We start from the raw sequence: 18734 nt of genomic DNA, 5'->3' as shown, positions 1-18734 counted from the left end.
TACTAGGATGACGCCAAGGAAAAACCAAAACCCACTTACCGTTAACACACTCAAAGACGTCACAGCACTTTCCAGGTGTGCCATCTCCTCGGGAGACTATGCGGGGGATTGATCCAGCGTCACATACAGGGAAAGTGCAGAGGCCAGAGAGACACTCACATCTGTGAATCAGTAAAGAGAGGATAAATGTCATCTTTGCAGCTGTGTATATCTCTTGCATCGTTTATTAACGCTATCAATTATGCTCCTTATGGAGCTCTGAGCTAAAGCAGGCACTGCCTAGTGCGCTAAAGAATTCATTACAAAGTGAAAAGGAATTTGTCATAACATGGAAACAGTAATGTGTAATACGTGAGTAATATGTAGTACATGGTACCATGAACCCCTTTGCATACTGTCCGTCTCTTTGCGCTCCTAGAATAAAGGTCAAACCACTGTGTATTGCTCTAAATATGGCAGCAATGCATTCAAACCCTAGCCAGGTTGATAGGGTAAATTGGATCCCACAAACCAGATTGCTGTTGAAATTCCAAACTGAAGAGATGATGGATAAAAAAAGGCTAAATAACACAAAAAAAATGTAACACAAAAAAGAAGACCAACTGCAGTTTTCCTTAGAATAGCACTATCTATAATACATCAGCAAGTTGCTTAGCAAGTAAAACATTTAACTCTTTACTGGCAGGGAGGGACTTTGGACACAATGTAAAATAGCAATGTAAATGTTTATAACCTCCCCAATATGACTAGTAGCACAACAAGATATTAAAGTACAATATAAAGGTATCACCTATATTAATCACTATTTTGTAGCAGAAATACAGAGAGAGGACTAAAATTTCAAAATGTATAATATCCCCCTGTATACGCATTCCCCTTGCTAGGAATTTCCCCTTACTCTGTAATAAAACAGTACTGTGTACTTGATCCCAGATACGATATAATTAATTCTTATTGGAGGCAAAACAATCCTATTGGGTATATTTTATGTTTAAATAATTTTTTAATTAGAATTAAGGTATAGAGATTCAAATGTTGGTAAGATCCCTTATCTGGAAAACCCCAGGTCTCAAGCATTCAGGATAACAGGTCCCATACCTATACAGAATAGAAGCCCCACAGTACATGCAACTTTTCTTTGTATATTTATGTTTTAAGCATGTTACACTAAAAACATGTGAAGTCCTCATTCATTCTGGATCATCTGTATTTACACCTTAAAGATAAAATTATATATAATTTTATTTGTATAGCTGTGCTACCTGTTTTTAAAAAAAAAAAATGTTTTCAGATGAGAATATGATTTTAATTAACATTAAAACATTAAAATCAGAATGATCACTAGATCATCTATCTATCTATCTATCTATCTATCTATCTATCTATCCATCTATCCCTACACAGAGACATATATCCAGATCACTGTGCTTTTTCTGGCCAAGTTGCTTTCTTACTGTACACAGATCAATCCAACAGCAGTCTGCGGTAGTGAATTCCAGCAACCACCCCTTGTGATCTGGGCCTTCAGGTCATGCTTGTTAAACTGACAGTTTGGTTAACAATACATGACACACAGAACATACAAACTGGCTGCACTCTTCTCCGTATATTCACAAAACACTGTATGAAATCTTCACATTCATATTTAAACATCTTTACTATTTGATCAATTTCATTCAATACCGTTCTAATGCTGCATACTTTTTCTATCAAATAATCTGTACACCATTTTCAATTTTTGTAGTCCGTTTATTTGTTATTATTTGAGTTCTTGGACCTTAAGAGACAAGCTTCACAGCAACATAAAGGCACTGGCAAATATCTAGTAGCATTTAATTTGCCACTGGAAAGTTGCCAGAAATGCTCTTGGTGGTCTTCAGCATACAGCAGGTATTCACTTTTGTATTACCTATATAATCTGCCAGCAACAGTCCAGTCACAGTGCTAAGTTGCATGTGTGTTGCATAGCATTTTCTTGGTAGTTTGCCTGGATCAATCTTCAAGTGCCTGGATGATGCTTTGTGTGCAGTAGCTAAATTGCTCCCAACCAGAACAAGATATCACATAGGGGCACAGCAGCTATGTAATTAACTGTGTAGCCCTGGTCCAAGTTAGATGCCACTGTAAATTCTTTATAGGTGGCAGGCAAAATATCACATTGTGTTGTGGCTAGTAATCAGTGAAACTGCCCCACTGAAACCCTGGAAAAATTAGCAAAGTGGCAAAATGTTGCTAAATGCTTTGAAGTCAATGGGATGTTTCTTCACCTATTTTTTTCTTGGGCCAAATGCTCTGCAGTCAATGTCAATTTTCGGGCATTTTTTTACTTGCGTTTTTTTTCTCGCACCAAAGGCAGTAAAGTAATGGACTTTTTTTGGCTTCGCTTCAATAGACATTTTTTCACACTTTTTTTTCCCACGTGAAAACCACAGTCATTTTTTTCCAATGAAAAAAAACACAGGTTGAAATTCAAGAGCAGGTTCATGAAAATCTTTGCCACAACTACAAACTTCACCACAACTGTATCAAGCAAAACAAATCCATAGTTTTGACAACTGATTATTCTGTATTGCACAGAACCATATAAAAATAAATACCATGTAACAAGATAAAAATCTGCAACTGTATGGGTAACTTAAATAGGAGAAATGTGGCAAATATTAGCAATAAGGCAACCAAAATATATTTGCACTTTTCATACATTCTTATTGGTTTTCATTATCATCTATACCATCCCAACTCATCTTTCACCCGCCCAAAAATATTCTTTCCCCTAGATAAGATGCACACAGGATTGTCTATGGAAAATTCAATGTCAAAAACACCCACAGTTCATATAAGAAACCACTATCATATTATCATAGTTTATGTATGAAACTGACAGGTTGGTAGTTTTGGAAATAGAAACAAATTGCACATTTTTATAACACACAACTTAGATGAAGGCTCACAGGATCTCCAAAAAACATCATAAAAACTGACAACCTCACAAGAATCCTTAACTTTGCAGTTGTTACTAAATTAGTCATTTCAGACACAGTAGTTTTTTTAAGGTATATAACTACAGTTCATTTTAATTTACACCAACTGGGAATCAGTTCATTTGAGTTACATGACACCAGATGGCCAACAATACCTTTGAGTTTCATGACACCAAATGGAAAACAGTTCAACTTACAGTAAGTCTCAGTACCCACTGCAGCTGAAGGATAGATTTCTAATTGACTGTTTCTCATTTGCTAAAAAAATCTGCTGGTCTGTCATATAATCCTGGTTGTTGCTTTTTTTCCCACCAGTGTTAGAGCTGGTGTTCGTTTGACAGTGACAGAGTAATTCATTTTCAAAGGATGCCTTTTATGTCAAAATAAAATAATGAAAAAGTTCAGCCTACCACATGTCATATATAAATATAAAACCCAACGTTGCTGAAGCCCATGATATTATTTGCGTCTAATATTAGCAATCTGTGAAGGGAGCTGGATCAGCAGCCCCATGGGACATAAAAGAATAAAATTATTTTATCTCACACTAAGCCAATGCTGTGTTTATATACTGGGCTCAAATAACTGATATTGCTTCCTCTTTTATTATAAGAAATAAATAATGCCTGAGCTAAGACATAATACAATGGATTCCCACATTGTCTGGCGATTCTGTATCCCTTCTTTTGCTTTTATTTACAGTATTTTTTTTGTAATAAAAAAAGGGGCAAACCACCAGTATTTTGCGGCCAGCTTAGTATTTACACAGAGCATGGTTCATTACGATATAAAACAGTTCTATTCAGTGATATGCCATGAAGCTGCTGTGCTCCACAGGGAGTTAGTAATAAGGTAACAGCAATAATAAAACATATCACGGCCACACCAAGGAGGCCATGTGACTTTGGTTAGAGATCAGTAAATATTTGTTTGTAAAATGTTGGAATTGTACATATCAGTGAAATGCTAAGAATCATAATTCAATTCATGGTAAATTATGATTCATTTCCCCAAATTTCAGTTCACAGCAACGCCCAGAATTTGTAGCCCGACAAACCACAATAAAAAAGTTTTGGAATGTGATACATGTAAAAAATACAAAACTCATTTGCTAAATGCTAAAAAGTGGAAATGAAGTCCTATAATGAACATTAAACAACAGGAACGCCAATCACATATATCTATTAGGCTCCTTGCCCTTTATTTCAAGCCACAATTTGACTTGTGGAGTCAACATTTCAGGGGGAGGGATAAACCCTTCCTTTCACAGTAATAACTGCATACAAATTCATGTACAGATTCATGAGCAAACCCCCATACTTTCAATTGAGTAGGAGGCTCTTTAATGTGATCAGGTGACACAGAAGAGCATCCATCTGAATTGAGGGAAGGGGTTTGTGCTCATAAATTTGTCATTGTGTGTAATTATTCCTGATGAAGGGAGAATCTACCCTTTACCCTGCTGAACATTGAATCCACTTCACAAGTCAAACTGTGGCTTGAAATAAAGGAAAAGAAGCCTAAAAGATATATGTGAGTGATGATCCTATTCTTTCATATTCATGCTATAAGGTAAGGTTAAGCCAAACATCCAGGGAACATAGTGCATCACAGGACAATTGAAGAAGTTGTTCTGGTGAGAATACCTTTTATACAAATGAAGTCCTATCAGCCACACCATCTATGGAACTTTTCTGACTAATGCAAATAACCCAAGCCAAAATGGAACGTTTAATTTACGCATGAATGATTGGCGTGTGAATGTATATATGACGCATATATGTATTGTGACAGTGTGTTTAGAATGTGTGGCCACAAAATATATAAAGTGTCACTATCTGTAGTATGGGAAGGACTGCTGTTTGCCTGGCAAACAAAGCATTAGGTTTCACTCTTGTCCAAGTAATTACATTGCTAAGTTCAGAGCTGGTCCATTTTAAAGAGGTGTGAGACACACTTGGGTGCTTTTCCCTGGATCTGTGAATGTCTGGATCCTCCTGGTTACTGAGTGAGAAGAATGTGGCTCATGACGCCCGAGAGAAAAGAGGTTTTCCTTAAGGCCACAAACACAAAGCTGAAAGGTAAAAGCTTTGTATCTTGATAGACTGTGCTTGTTTATGGGGAACCTGGTTCAGCAGCTGGGAACCCTGTCTTAAAGGTATTTACTGTAACTTTGTGCTAAGTGACGCGTTCCTGGTTGGAAACAGTGACGGTTATGCTGCATGATCAAAGGCAAAAACACCGCCAACAGCAAACAAATCAAACTGCTGCTTTATCAGTTTCCTTGATGACCTCAATTATCCATGGATTGCCATCAGATAAAGGCCAGAATAAATCCATTAGGGTTTTCCTTGTAATAATCATTGTTCATAATCACTTGCCAATTGTCATCAGATAAAGGGCAGAATAAATCCATTAGGGTTTTCCTTGTAATAATCATTGTTCATAATCGCTTGCCAACGTCCTCATACAAAAAAAATGTGTTTTTTTTTATAGCCTTGATCTCATGACAGTTAATAGGCACACAAGAAATATGCCCTATCTGGCAAAAAGTGCTTAGAGTTTAGTTTGAATTGTACCTTTGTTTCACATTGCATTAAAAAGCAATGCTTATCTTTTCATAACGTTGTAGAAATGAAGCATCGCTCATATATTTGCTACATCCCTGCCCGTAATGTATGATCCCTGTCACCACTGCGCGGAGCATTGCTTGATAGACATTTCACGCACAAGTAGAAAGGAAGGAACATACAGTTTGACTGATGCTATCTGCAAAGCATTTTGGTTAAAGATCATTATACACACACATTTTCATTCTAACTTGTGCTTAATATAGGGGAGTGCCTTTCATGGAATAGTTTTAAAGTATCATTCTGTATAGACTATTAGAAATTGTATAGAGTTGCTCCAGCTTTGTGTGGTTCCATTGATGGATTTTATTTACAGACCATGTCAACTGGATCACTGGCCTACACCAACTGATAATAACACAATGGTAGACCTATGGGAGACGATAAGGAAATGTGGTTGTGACAATGGCAACTGAGACACCTAAAACTGAAAAATGAGTCTGCAAATGATGCATTTTTATACAGGTATAAGGTAAGCAGCTCAGATAGGATCAAGTACAAGGCACTGTTCTATAACGTACTAATTATATATCACAAGTTTATGATCTAAGTTATGTAAAGAATAAAGCACAAAATAGGTATGAAATAAGTATGGGGATCTAAATATTAAACATTCTTGGCTAATTTCATTTAAATTCTGAAAAAACAGAGACACCAGTTGTACAGGTGGGCATTGTTTGAGTACTGAAGCAGAAGGAATCAGATAGCAGGACAGAGCACTGCTATACAGGGGAAATTGACTATTAGTTGGCCTTCAAAGCAGAAGGAAATCTACTGACACTGTTTACACCCGGCTGGTAGCTCTGGGCTCAGATTACAGCAGAAAGGGGAGGGGGAGGAGGGAGAAGAGAGGGGGAGAGAGGAGCAAGTTGTGCAGGCTCATGCCCCTGCCCTGGAGGTTTGAGATAGGAGAAGGAAATCTGATACAAAAGCCCATGTGTACAGAACAGAAGCAAAGGAATGCAATATTTCTTTTGACAGAATTTAGATGGCCATACACGTTACAATAACCATTGGTTGCGGGATTGTTCATTCACTTCACTAAAGTTAAGTGCTGAATCATCAGATATGCAGGCAGAAATAATAGAATTCTACCCCTGACAATTCAGCATTAACCTACTTCCGATGTTCAGGCACCTTCAAACGGACTCGATCAAAATTTCCACCCTGGCCGATCGACAAGACGACTGATATCCAAGAATTTTGCCAATATCGGTCGCCTCATCAACCCACCATACACACACCAAATATCATATGAAACCTCATTTCATACGATAACATCAATGCCTGTAGGGGCATCTTTACTGTGAGTGTTTATTGGTGTATCCATTTAAAGCTAACAAAATAGGCCCTATATAGTGTATGGTGGGAGACAATTCCATGGCTTTGCCTCCAACAACAATTCCTCATGTATACCCCAGGTGCAGCATAAGCCTAAGGTGTAAAGAACAGATGTCTTCTTGCCAAGCTTAATGCCATACTGCCGCTAATGTAGATTTAATAATGGTACAGTAGGACAGATGACATCACATATCAACTGAGCACCACTGAGGGAGTGTAGTCATAGCCTTGCAATCATTTCTTCCACTGAACTAACTTGCAGACTGTAAACTTATGGCAGACATTTGAGGACAGCTCAGCTTGATCGATGCCAGTTATTTTGTTTAAACCCAACTGACAGCTGGAATGATATTAATTTATATCAATTGCTATTAAACATACTTGCAACGGATGACTGCCCGGTGACAGCCTCTGTTCCCTCCCAAGGCCCAGTTAACTTGCTGCGATGCCGTTATAATTGTAATAACGAGCAAGAGTAAAATTTCAGATATGAAAAATGCCGTAACTGTGTTCAGGACAAATTTCCCCTGACAATGTGTATTTAATAATATGTCTTGGAGCTAAAATAGAAAGGCAATATTCCATGCTTTATTAAACTGTGAAATAATGAAAAACAGCTTTCTTTTAATAAACCATAAAAGAGTCTCTGTTATCAGTGTATTTCTTTCCTCTAAGCACTGAGGACTTTCTTAAAAAAAAAAAAAAAGACAATACAAAAAAAATGAAGTTTATTGCTTTTCTTTTACCATCAACGGCTTTGATTCCACTTTAGCTTAACATTTACCCCTGTGCTGTAACCTGTAAGATTACAATTCAGAGCAAAATGTACTTGGCTGAGAACATTAGAAAAAGGATATTGGATTTGTTAGATGTAGATTGGAATGAAAATAACAAGAAGGCATTAATTAAACGTTATTTTGTCATTTGAATTTACACGCACATTATACATATGTGTACTGTATAAATAGCTTATAGTCCTGTAATACTGTTGCCATGGTCCAATGCTTGGCTAGCAATACCATTGGCTGGGGGCTGATGTAACCTCCCAACAGTAACTGATAGGTCATCTTTAACAAAGCTGTCAGTAGGATTAAAATCTACTTATATAGAGCAATACAGCAAAAAGCAATCAGTTATTTACAGTACACACCCTTACAGGGAAAACTGAGAGAGGTTATCCTAGATATGATGCATGTATAATTACAGCTCTTCTTCATCAATCACAATGTACCTGTAAGGCTACTAGAGAATATTTATATCTTCATTGAATATGGTGTTTTAACAAATTGGAGGCTGGTGTTAAAAATAAGTGCTTGAGTGCGGCACTATTTAACCTAGGGGTGGTCAAAACGTCAATTGTGGTCCATAGCGGCGCGTTTATTTAGTATGCATACGTACACTGCGGGGAGGAGTCAAAAGTAGATCACGGGGGAAAAAGTCTGGGCACCCCTGCTTTAACCCTTCCGTATCCTAATTTACATTAGTTCGGTATTTGGGTTTGGGTTCGGCTAAATACGAAAATCAGGGTGAGACTGGGGGGTGCAGGGACCACCGGGGCTGCCGACCCAGTGGCCCTGCAGGTGCCCCCACCGGCCGCATCCCCCGCAACCCCTAGGGGGCCCTGCTGCACCCCTTTACCCCACCACAGAGGCCCCCACTGAGCCTCCCTAATCCCTGGCAGGGGCCCCAGCTCGACGTCCTCTCCTGAATGCACCTAAGTTTACACGTCAGGAACACTGTAGCTGGGGGAGCGCCGGCAATGGTGGATTTGGTGCATCCCTAGTTAATAGTAATATATAGAATGTACAAAGCATTATCCTTTTTCTGTTATGTCAACCTACAGAGGGAGATTTTTGAGGGATTTTTGCCCACAAACGTAAAACACCCCAATAATACCCAATTATGCTCACAGTTTTGCCCGCCTGTACAGAAATCTGGGAGATCCTCCCCCAAGATACTAAAGATGTGACATCTGTGTTATTCATATGTTGTAATATGAACTTCAGTGCTATACATGTTAGTCAATCATTCACATGGGATCCTACTAAGGTCGCAACACATATTAAATCCACATCCTGCACCACTAAATAATAATAAATTCAGATGCATACTGTTTATCTGCAGCATTCTAAATATACAGTAAGTGTTAATTAGCCATGCAGGGCCTGGATTAAAATTTGTGTCCTGTTTTAAAGGTGGAAACCCAAGTCCCTTCCTCAGTGGATCTTACAATTCTAAGTCCCCTATTATAGAAAGACATAGAAAATATGTATTTAAACTGCAGACATAAACAAACATTCATTTAACCTTTCTGGATGGGGTTTGGATTAGAGATCCATAACTTTACTATGTGAAACTGCACAAATCCACCTTAGAGAAATGGGAAGAGACATTAACCAAGACAATACGGTATTACAAGTATGGGATTTATTACCTGGAATGCTTGGGGCATGGAGTTTTCCAGTTAAGGGGTCTTTCTTGAATTTAAATCTCCATACTTTAAGTCTACTAAAAACCCATTTAAACCTAAACCAAATAGGATTCTTATGTCACCAATATAGATTCATGCAGCTAAGTTACCATCAAGTTACAGTTTTATAACTACAGGGGAAACGGAAATCGTTTTTTAAATTTTTAATTATTTGCTTTAAATGGCATGGGAGTCAGTACCATGGTTTGCCCTGGAACTTATGCAAAATTGACAGCTGTTGAATGTATGGTGTGCAATGTGAGCTAATATTATTGTCTGACTGGCAGCACACAATCATAAGGGTTCATTTACACTTAAGGGTATAGGAAGGTTTTTGACCCAGAAACTTCTGTAGCAGAAATATTGGATAATTCCTATGGAACTAAACTATCCTTTCTAGCAGTGATAATATACGCTTAGATTCACATGATTCAATGGCTGCCTGGCCAGCTGTTTAACTGTATTAGGTTTAAAGCAGAGGAGCAAAATAGTTATATGTCAGGTACAGAAGTGATGAAACTTCTAGTTCATTGGAAGGATATACACAACAATGTGTTTATTGATGTGTGATGATATACAGAACAATGTGCAGGAGTGTAATAGGTTAATGACAGAGTAGAAATGAATTTGTCTAATATCAGAGCCCGTGTCTAAATGACAGATTATTCCAGAACACTGGTCTCTGTTTTTGAAGTTCAGGCCATTTGGTATTGTATACAAGACTTTGTCTTTGGGCATCAAGTCTATCTAGCTTTACTGAGCACTAAGTAATTAACAGAATATTAATGCATATGTGAAGGTTCTGTTTCCATGTGGATGCCAAACTAAGAAACAAAGCAATGTATGCTACCAACAGCTTGTGTATATCTGTCTGTCTATCTATCTATCTTCCGGTCTGTCTGTCTATCTATCCAGTGTCGGACTGGCCTATAAGGAAAACTCCCAGTGGGTCCAGTTGTCAGTGGGCCCTCCTACTCCTGACCATTTGGCCTTCTTAATGGTCATTCCCTATTTCTTAATGAAAAAAGAAGACAAATAGATGGAAGAATAGATGTTAACATGTAAATAAAAAAGACTAGGAGAATAAAGATGTTGGGTAAGGAAAGCAGGAAAAATTGTTTGGAGAGTTTGGATCTAATTGCCTATCCAAATAGACTTCTCTTCTTGGAATATTTAGTACAGCAAAGAACATGCACCCAGTATTTCAACATAACTGGCCTTCAGGCATCTCTGTTATTTCAAATGTTATTTAGGATGACATTGTATTAGACACCAGACTGCAATCAAGTCCTTTACTAAAGACTGTTACTAACTATGCCAAGAGACTTCAACAGAGCCAGGTGCATAGCCAAGATCAAAATTACTGAGTGAATGTGAATATGCAGAATATTTTTCTTCTAGAAAAAGCAGTATATTTAAAATATTGTGTAACATGAAAAGGCAGGTTCCAGTAATTAATTCTTGGTCTGGAACCTGGCCATGGCTGAAACTTCTTGTCATTATACGAGCACATTTTGCATGTATAGTGTACATAAATCTATACCTAAATAAAAGAATACGTAAGCATTACAAACACCTGGCTTTTTATGTTTGATCAAATAATACATAGCACCATAGGTCCAATTTCTATAACAGGAATACACTTCTGGCGTGTGTGTGTTTGTATGTATTGCATTTGGATAGAATGACCTTGTCTCGGTAGTAAAATGCAGAAGGACAAGCTACTTTTGGACAAACAGCTGAATCCTAAACTACATCAAGGTGCTTTCCTTGCCATACAGAGTTGAGTAGGACTGCACTGCTTTAGAATAAACTTGCTAGACTTCTAGGATTTAACCAACAGAACAATCTGGTATTCATGGTGTGCTATAGTAGCCTTCAGGAAATAAAGAGCCAGATTCAATTCCACAAGATAACATTATTTTATGATTTATCACATAAAAACTTATGGTGGAGATTCAGTTTGAGGAGAGAAAACATTTCTCTTAATCTAGGTCGATTTTTTCCCATAGACTTCAATAGAGTTTTCATGTGATAAACAGTGAGGTAAGTTTTTCTCAATGAATTGCATCTGGCTATATGGCAACTATGGAATTGAATAAAGAGATATGTCTTTCTCATCTTATTGAATCTCACCCACAGAAGTTGGGAGGGCAATGGTGTAAATATTTTTAAGAAAGCAGAAATCTGACCCTGGAATTTCCAATTTTAATGTCAACAGAAGCAAAACCCATATATGGAATTTGTGCCACAATGTTTACTATACAGACATGGAACTATGGCTAATGCCATGGGTGTTTGCCAAGCAAAAGAAAGCATACGTTATACAGCCCTTTCATGTTCAGTGTTTCATATAGCCCCATGTTATTTTCATTCCATTGTATTAATAAATATAAAGAATGTGGCATATTAAACTTTAAGGAGGGAGACAGCCCTCCCTCACTCTAAGCTTAACAAGGTAACACGCATGGTTGCTGACATCTGTTACGAATGAAATATTTCAGCGGAATTTCTACTTGCTGCACAGGTGCTAAACAAGATGTATGTTTTAGAAAGCCTGTGCCTATTTAATAGCCGTGCTGGTAGAGACGCCTGCATGGAGCGTGGTGTCCTTTTTCACAACACTCTAAATCAGCAAAGATTAGTTTGACAGGAATAGGGCTATGCCTGTGTCACACTAAGAATCCAATATGTTCTTTGAGAAGATTACAAGAAAGGACATAAATCTTAGGCAAATTATATTATGGTTGTAAAGAAATAGGGTTTTACAGTCAATGGCTTCTCATTTGCTAGCTTTCCATTCAAGCATTCAGTTTCAGAAGACAGAATGCAGTTCTCTGCTGCATATGTACAACATTTGTTTATCGTAGACTGGATATAATGAATGTATGAGGAACACAATGTAAGCCAGTGAAATGAGCATGTCTCATGCTGTGCCACCAACCATCTTAATTATAATATGTATTTAGCTCAACCACATACTGCAGTGTTGTACAATCAGGGAATTAAATAAATAATAAGGATATGTCATCCTAATGACACAGATTACAGAGCCCTGCCTGCTAGTTCGTGTGTTAGATGATAAACCAGCCTGTCCTGAAATGTCAGATTATCAGTCACAGGACCAGAATTGCATACGCAAGATATGTTCTGGGGAGTCTTATAAACACATACAGTAGGGTGTCAGGTGTCTCAACTAGTAGTGGAGGGGTTTTAAATGGACTTAAGCTGGGGTGCAGAGGTCTCAATTTGGATGTAGGTAAGCATCTGAATATTCAACTTGGAAATAAGGAATCAGATATTTCAAGTGGTTAGCAAAGACAGGTGCCAGGACCAAATTCTGAACTAGACCACACTAATGGTGGGAGAGTTGCTATATCACATACATACTACATACTAAACTACAAAAACACAGCATCAATTACACAGCCTTTATGCAAGAAAGCAGAACATTCACACTGTACACATTGGTACCACCTTCTGCTGCCTCTCTCTCTCATTAAAGCCAATGAGTGAGATATAAAATATTTATAAAAGAGATAGTTTGCCTTTAAGTTAACTCTTGGCATGTTATAGAATGGCCAATTCTTACTAACTTTACAACTGGACCTATTTTTTTTTTTATTAGTTTTTTGAATAATTGCCTTTTTCTTCTGACCCTTTCCAGCTTTCAAATGGGGGTCACTGACCCTGGCAGCCAAAAAAAAACAATGGTTATTTTTTAGTTTTTATTACCTACCTTTATATTCTGGCCCTCTCCTATTCATATCCCATCTCTCATTCAAATCACTACCTGGTTGCTAGGGTAATTTACATCATAGCAACCAGATAGGTGCTAAAATTATAAACTGGAGATTTGAACAATAAGCTAAATAATTCAATGACCATAAATAATAAAACAAAATAAAGACCATTTGCAAATTGTCTCAGATTATCTCTCTCTACATCATACTAAAAGTTAATTTCAAGGTAAAGAATCCCTTTAATACAGCCCTTAATATTAACAGCACCTTAAGCCCACACAAGGGCTTGAAGATATCACTAAAAAAACTTTCACAAAAGGTCCTGAAACACTTACCTTACCTAAACATCATCCTCCATATGACACATAAGCTAGTTAATTATAAGTACATTCTGGGGCATCTTTGCATCAACTAGTGCTTTAAAAATATCATTTATCCAATCAAATTAAGAGTTATGGAATACATGTTTACTTGGTTGGAGTTTTATTCATTTAGTTGTTTGTGATCTAATCATACCCAAGAAACACGTCAGCATGTCTTTGAGGCTCACAGTACAGGGGGCTTTCATTTCTGACAAAAAGCCACAGTGTTGCAAAGTATTGTGCAAGCTGCATGTCTGCACAATATCATTTTGTTAATGTTTTTTCCTAGAAAAATGGCACAAACGTCTTGTTTTCAGAGAGATTCCTGGTAAGCAGAGAACAAATAATGCAAAAAAGGAAAATCAGCTCTGCAGCTAAAATAACAGTGTACTTTTCTGTGTAGCTTTGTCTTATGTTGATACAGTACTAGAATAAAGCTGCGTGTTGTACTTTTAATCTAAATATATTTGTGTTTGATGTTTATACCTGGTAGCATAGAGGAATCTTGTGTGCATTTCCTTGCACTCAGTTAATAAAACATGTAGGGTTTTTTCTGGCCTACCAAGGGGAATTTGTGTGCCCCTGTATTTTTTGTGCTATAATTGCGTGTATGATGTGAATGTCAATTAAGTGCCGTTTAAATGTTATTGCTTGGTAAATCTAGGCAAGAACAGTTGTTTTCTGACAATTTCGCCACTGGGGACATAGTTTTTTTTGACATCTGTGCAAGACAGATCATTTTACCTCAATATATGCCTTTGGTACTAGAGAAGAAATGCCAGGACTAGAGAAAAGTCCATCAAATAGCTCTCAACTGCTCAGTTATGGTGATGAGCACAACTGGCCTTCACAGGAAAAATTGTGAAAACTGTGAAATTATTTGCAAAATGGTGACATTTTGCTGTAATTTTGCTAAAACATTGTCAATAGTCAATGATTGCTTTTGTTTAACTTTAAAACAGCACTTTTTACCCCAGCACACAAAAAAAAGTTTTTTTCCAATGCATTGAGAAATTCCAATATGGCATTTTTTTCCCATTTTTCTTTCTGAATTTTTTTCAGCACAAAAAAGAATGCATTTCTTTTTCTGGTAAAACAAAATAAATAGAGAAATTATAATAATGCTATTGTCGTTGTTCCCTTGTTTTTCTAGCGCAAATAAACACATTTTTTTCAGCAGGGAAAAAATGCATGGAGAAATTGCAATGATGCCTTTGGCATTTATATCCCACCATTATTACAGGGCAAAAAAAACTTGTGCTTTTAACACAACAAAAACACTGCTTTTTCACTACTTCGGGGTGAGGCGGGATTGGATTTACCACATGCTTAAAGGATACTTAAGTGGCTCCACTGCATAGGTGATTTTAATGTGGATCAATAAATCCATATTATACATAAACAATAAGACAACTTAGATGTATTTGTGACTCTTACACAAAATCAGTGACAGGCGAGCAGGTAAAATATAAATATCAACACCAAGACAAATTGTGTCCAATGTACAATAGAATCTTTATCTACATGAATGTATTTACATGGACGAGTACTCAGAATGAATGGTAGGGATAGTCATCTCTTTCTGATTCCTTGTAGTTCCCACTGGGGTGCGCTTAAGCACGTGCAAGGTATGTGGCCAAATCCAGGTAGACGTGCCATTTTTTTATATCAAACATTACATTGTTTTCATGTACTCTTTTGTACTCATGTACTGCATTTAAACGAGAAATTACAAGGTATGTTGCCTCTGGAAGTGGCCAAAACTAGGAAGACATGCCAATTTTAAGCTATGGCCACACAGGGCTGATTCTTGGCCTGAGATTAAACGTAGGCCAATAATCAGCCCCTACTCTCAGATAGGGTTGCCACATGCCACCTTTCTCCCCCTAATTGAGGAAGGGGTGGTGGTGACATCATGGGGGTGGAGGAGTAGGCATTTCTGGGGTGGGAGTGGGTGTGGCAGGGTGGGGAAAATGTTTGTCATAGGTGGCAAATTTGTGTGTTGAGTCCGTGGGAATGTCCTGATCATAAAGAGCCGGTTGAAGTAGTTAAAGTAACGGCAGCAGGGGGAGAAACTAAGGAAATAGAGAAAATTACAAATTTACTGGCAATTATATTGCAGGTCACTGTGTAAGCTCAGGTGCAGGCATGCAGAGCGGATTTCAGCACCAAAATACATATTCAAAATCTGCTCTGTGTGCCTGCATCTAGGCTGATGTAGTGGTTCTGGTTGCAGGTACATCCAAAAGCTGATTGGAGTGTAGGGGCTGATTCACAGTCTGTGTTTATCTGCAAGTCATGAATCAGATCCATGTATCTTAAGCCTTATATCTAACATTAAATTACTTTGGTGTCCAGCATCTTATACAAAGATTGGCTACAAATGATGGAGTTGGTTGATAATAGGTTAATAATGCTCATTCTCAATCCTAATTTTGTAATTGCAACAATAAGACTTTACAAAGGAAATCACTATCAATGAGACTATGGGGCAGATTTATCAAAACCCGAGTTCGAATCCCGAATGGGAAAAATTCGTATTGGAAACGAAAATTTCTGAAGATCGCAAATATCCCGAAAATGCTTACGAAAAAATCGTATTAGTCACGAAAAAATCGTATTGGCGATCCGAAAGTCACTTAATTTTCGTACCAAACCATTGCAAACAGCAGCAGTCTTTCCGAATTTTTCGCGCGGGCGCACGACTTTTCGCACGACTTTTTCGTGCGCCCGCGCGAAAACGCCGCGGCCGCTCGAAAAAATCGGGCGCGAATCCGCTCGGCGAGTTCGGACCCGTTCGGGTCTTAATAAATCTCCCCCTATGTATTGTGATATTAAGCTCCCCACCCTTAACAGTCCCCACTACTTCCTATAGAATAAGTTTAATAGATATTAATGTTATCTACTGCTCTTGAATGGGATAAATCTATTCTCTCCCAGCTGGAAGCAAAGATGAAGCAATGCTATTAGTGAATACTAATAACTTTGATACAAGATGAAAATGTGAAAATGAATTCAGCATTCCACAAACATGTAATAAAGCAGTATTTATGGCTTCCATATATATGTAATTACAGACAGCCCTTGCAAGCAGGTGCAAAGAATGGAATTACAGCAAGGCACTCAGATGATGTGTGTTAACAATTTCACCCCTTAACATCTCAACTTCACTACAATGGGGACAGCATTGTCTGCATTCTCTTCTGTATTGATGTAAAGTGCCAGAAAGGATTTCTTTTTTAGCTTGATCCAAGTTCAGCATCACAGATGCAGCAACAGCATTGTGGAAAGCAGTCACATTTTGCTTTATTGTTTTACATTTTAAGATCACAAAGGTAGGCTATGTGCTTATCAGATTCCAGTGGTCAGCTGTCATGTTCTGCTATATACCTTACCATCTAGAGTTAATATAGTGCTACTAATTATATGAAGAAATGTACAATTCTATTCAAGTGTAACAAATCCCTGACCTTGAGAATAAGGCTAATGGCACAAAAATAGCCCTGATATTGACTTGAATGGCAATACCTGACAATGTCAATAAAGCCATTTTTCACAGTAGAAAGGGAAGCTGACATTACCATTATCTTTGGATTCAGGATATCAGCAAGCAAGCGGTAACATATAAAACTGAAAAAAAAAAATCATAAAATAAAATGCTCGTGATTAAACAATGCTGTCATGGCCATTTATGTATGCCCTCCTAAACAGTATTAAAGCCCAAGGGCACTGTAATGTTGCGGATACCTTATGGGTTTGATCATATGGAATAATGCGATGTTCCACAATGTACATTTTCTAGCTTTTATGACATTATTCTCCTTTGCTACAGTATCAAGGTTTCGTGCAATGGGGCCTGTTAATGTGCCAATCATTTCACATGCTATCATCTCAAGTATGTGATGGTATAACCCTATGTGAGGTAAGAGCCTATAAAACAGCATGATATCATTCCACATCACTCGCAACAAAAATAAAGCTGTCTGTCCATATGCCATATGAAGTATGGGTTTCTTGCCTTGATCTAGCAAGGCAATTTTGCAATGCAATTACTAGCAGACTGCTTGGTCACATAATTACATATGTATATCATCACTATATAGCACTACATTGTACACTGTACTGGTCTCAATCCTCATGGGACAGGGCAAATGATTTGTATTAGGAGCTTTTTAACCCCATACTGAGAACAACATCTTATCTAAAACATTTTATTGTGTCTTTTAAGAAGTTATATTTGGAGTTAAACCCAACTATAATACTAAGGACTGATGCTTTAATTGCAAGCCTTTATAGGTATTTATCTCCTGTCTCTTTCCTTTTCTCCAGAGAGTACCTTTCCTCTGTCTTGTTGCTATTAGGCTTAAGATTTACCTACCACTGGGCCCTTAAACTCTCCCTAGAGCTTCTGTAGCAGAATGTTATGAAATTAGGCTATTAACAATCCGGTTATAAATCTGTCTGGGAGATGATTAATGGATTGTAAAATCCCCATACTTGATTATTTTGGATTACGTATTTGCTACAAGCAGTTTTTCTTTCCTGTTAACCAGAAAACATAATCCCAGTTACTCTCTCTCTCTCTCTCAATCTCTCTCTCTCTCTCTCTCTCTCTCTCAATCTCTCTCTCTCTCTCTCTCTATAGTTACATAGTTACATAGTTACATAGGGTTGAAAAAAGACCATTGTCCATCAAGTTCAACCCATCCGAGTAAACCCAGCACACAACCTATACTAACCAATCTATACACTCACATACATAAACTATATATATACAACCAGTAATACTAACTGTAGATATTAGTATCACAATAGCCTTGGATATTCTGCTTGTTCAAAAACTCATCCAGGCCCCTCTTATATATATATATATATAAATATACTGTGGAATTTCTCTTTGTCCCCCATGATTCAAAAGCCTGATTTTCTTCTCCCTGGTAGCAGTGATTTACCTAATCATTAGACCCCCATGGAGAACTTTCTTTTACTCTATTAGCAAACTGCTGCTGATTACTTGTATGGGCATGAGCCAGTATTCTTTGTATCAGAGAGAGAACACTGCAGAGATAAATAAAACGTTACTCATTATTTTTTTCTTTTGTACATTTTATCTGTGTTCTCTCCTTAGTACTCAAGGCAGTTTAACTACACATTTAAAAAAATAAAAAAAACCATTCACTTAGCTAGTTCAGCCTAATTCAGTAACT

The 18734-nt window shown here is 37.5% G+C and overlaps 1 protein-coding gene across 1 annotated transcript in view; it reads right to left on the bottom strand.

Annotated features, from left to right (window-relative positions):
• The window catches only part of crim1 (cysteine rich transmembrane BMP regulator 1 (chordin-like)), a 440400-nt gene that overhangs the window by 197670 nt on the left and 223996 nt on the right, over positions 1-18734 (bottom strand). Inside the window, exon 5 of the mRNA XM_002936373.5 lies at positions 40-161. Within this exon, the coding sequence (XP_002936419.1) occupies positions 40-161 (122 nt within the window). The remainder of the gene's footprint in view (positions 1-39; positions 162-18734) is intronic.

The sequence above is a fragment of the Xenopus tropicalis genome, chromosome 5 (assembly GCF_000004195.4).
Source record: "Xenopus tropicalis strain Nigerian chromosome 5, UCB_Xtro_10.0, whole genome shotgun sequence".
Classification (NCBI taxonomy): domain Eukaryota; kingdom Metazoa; phylum Chordata; class Amphibia; order Anura; family Pipidae; genus Xenopus; species Xenopus tropicalis.
The sequence above is the reverse complement of the archived record's forward strand: the minus strand, read 5'-3'. Positions and strand labels throughout refer to the sequence as shown.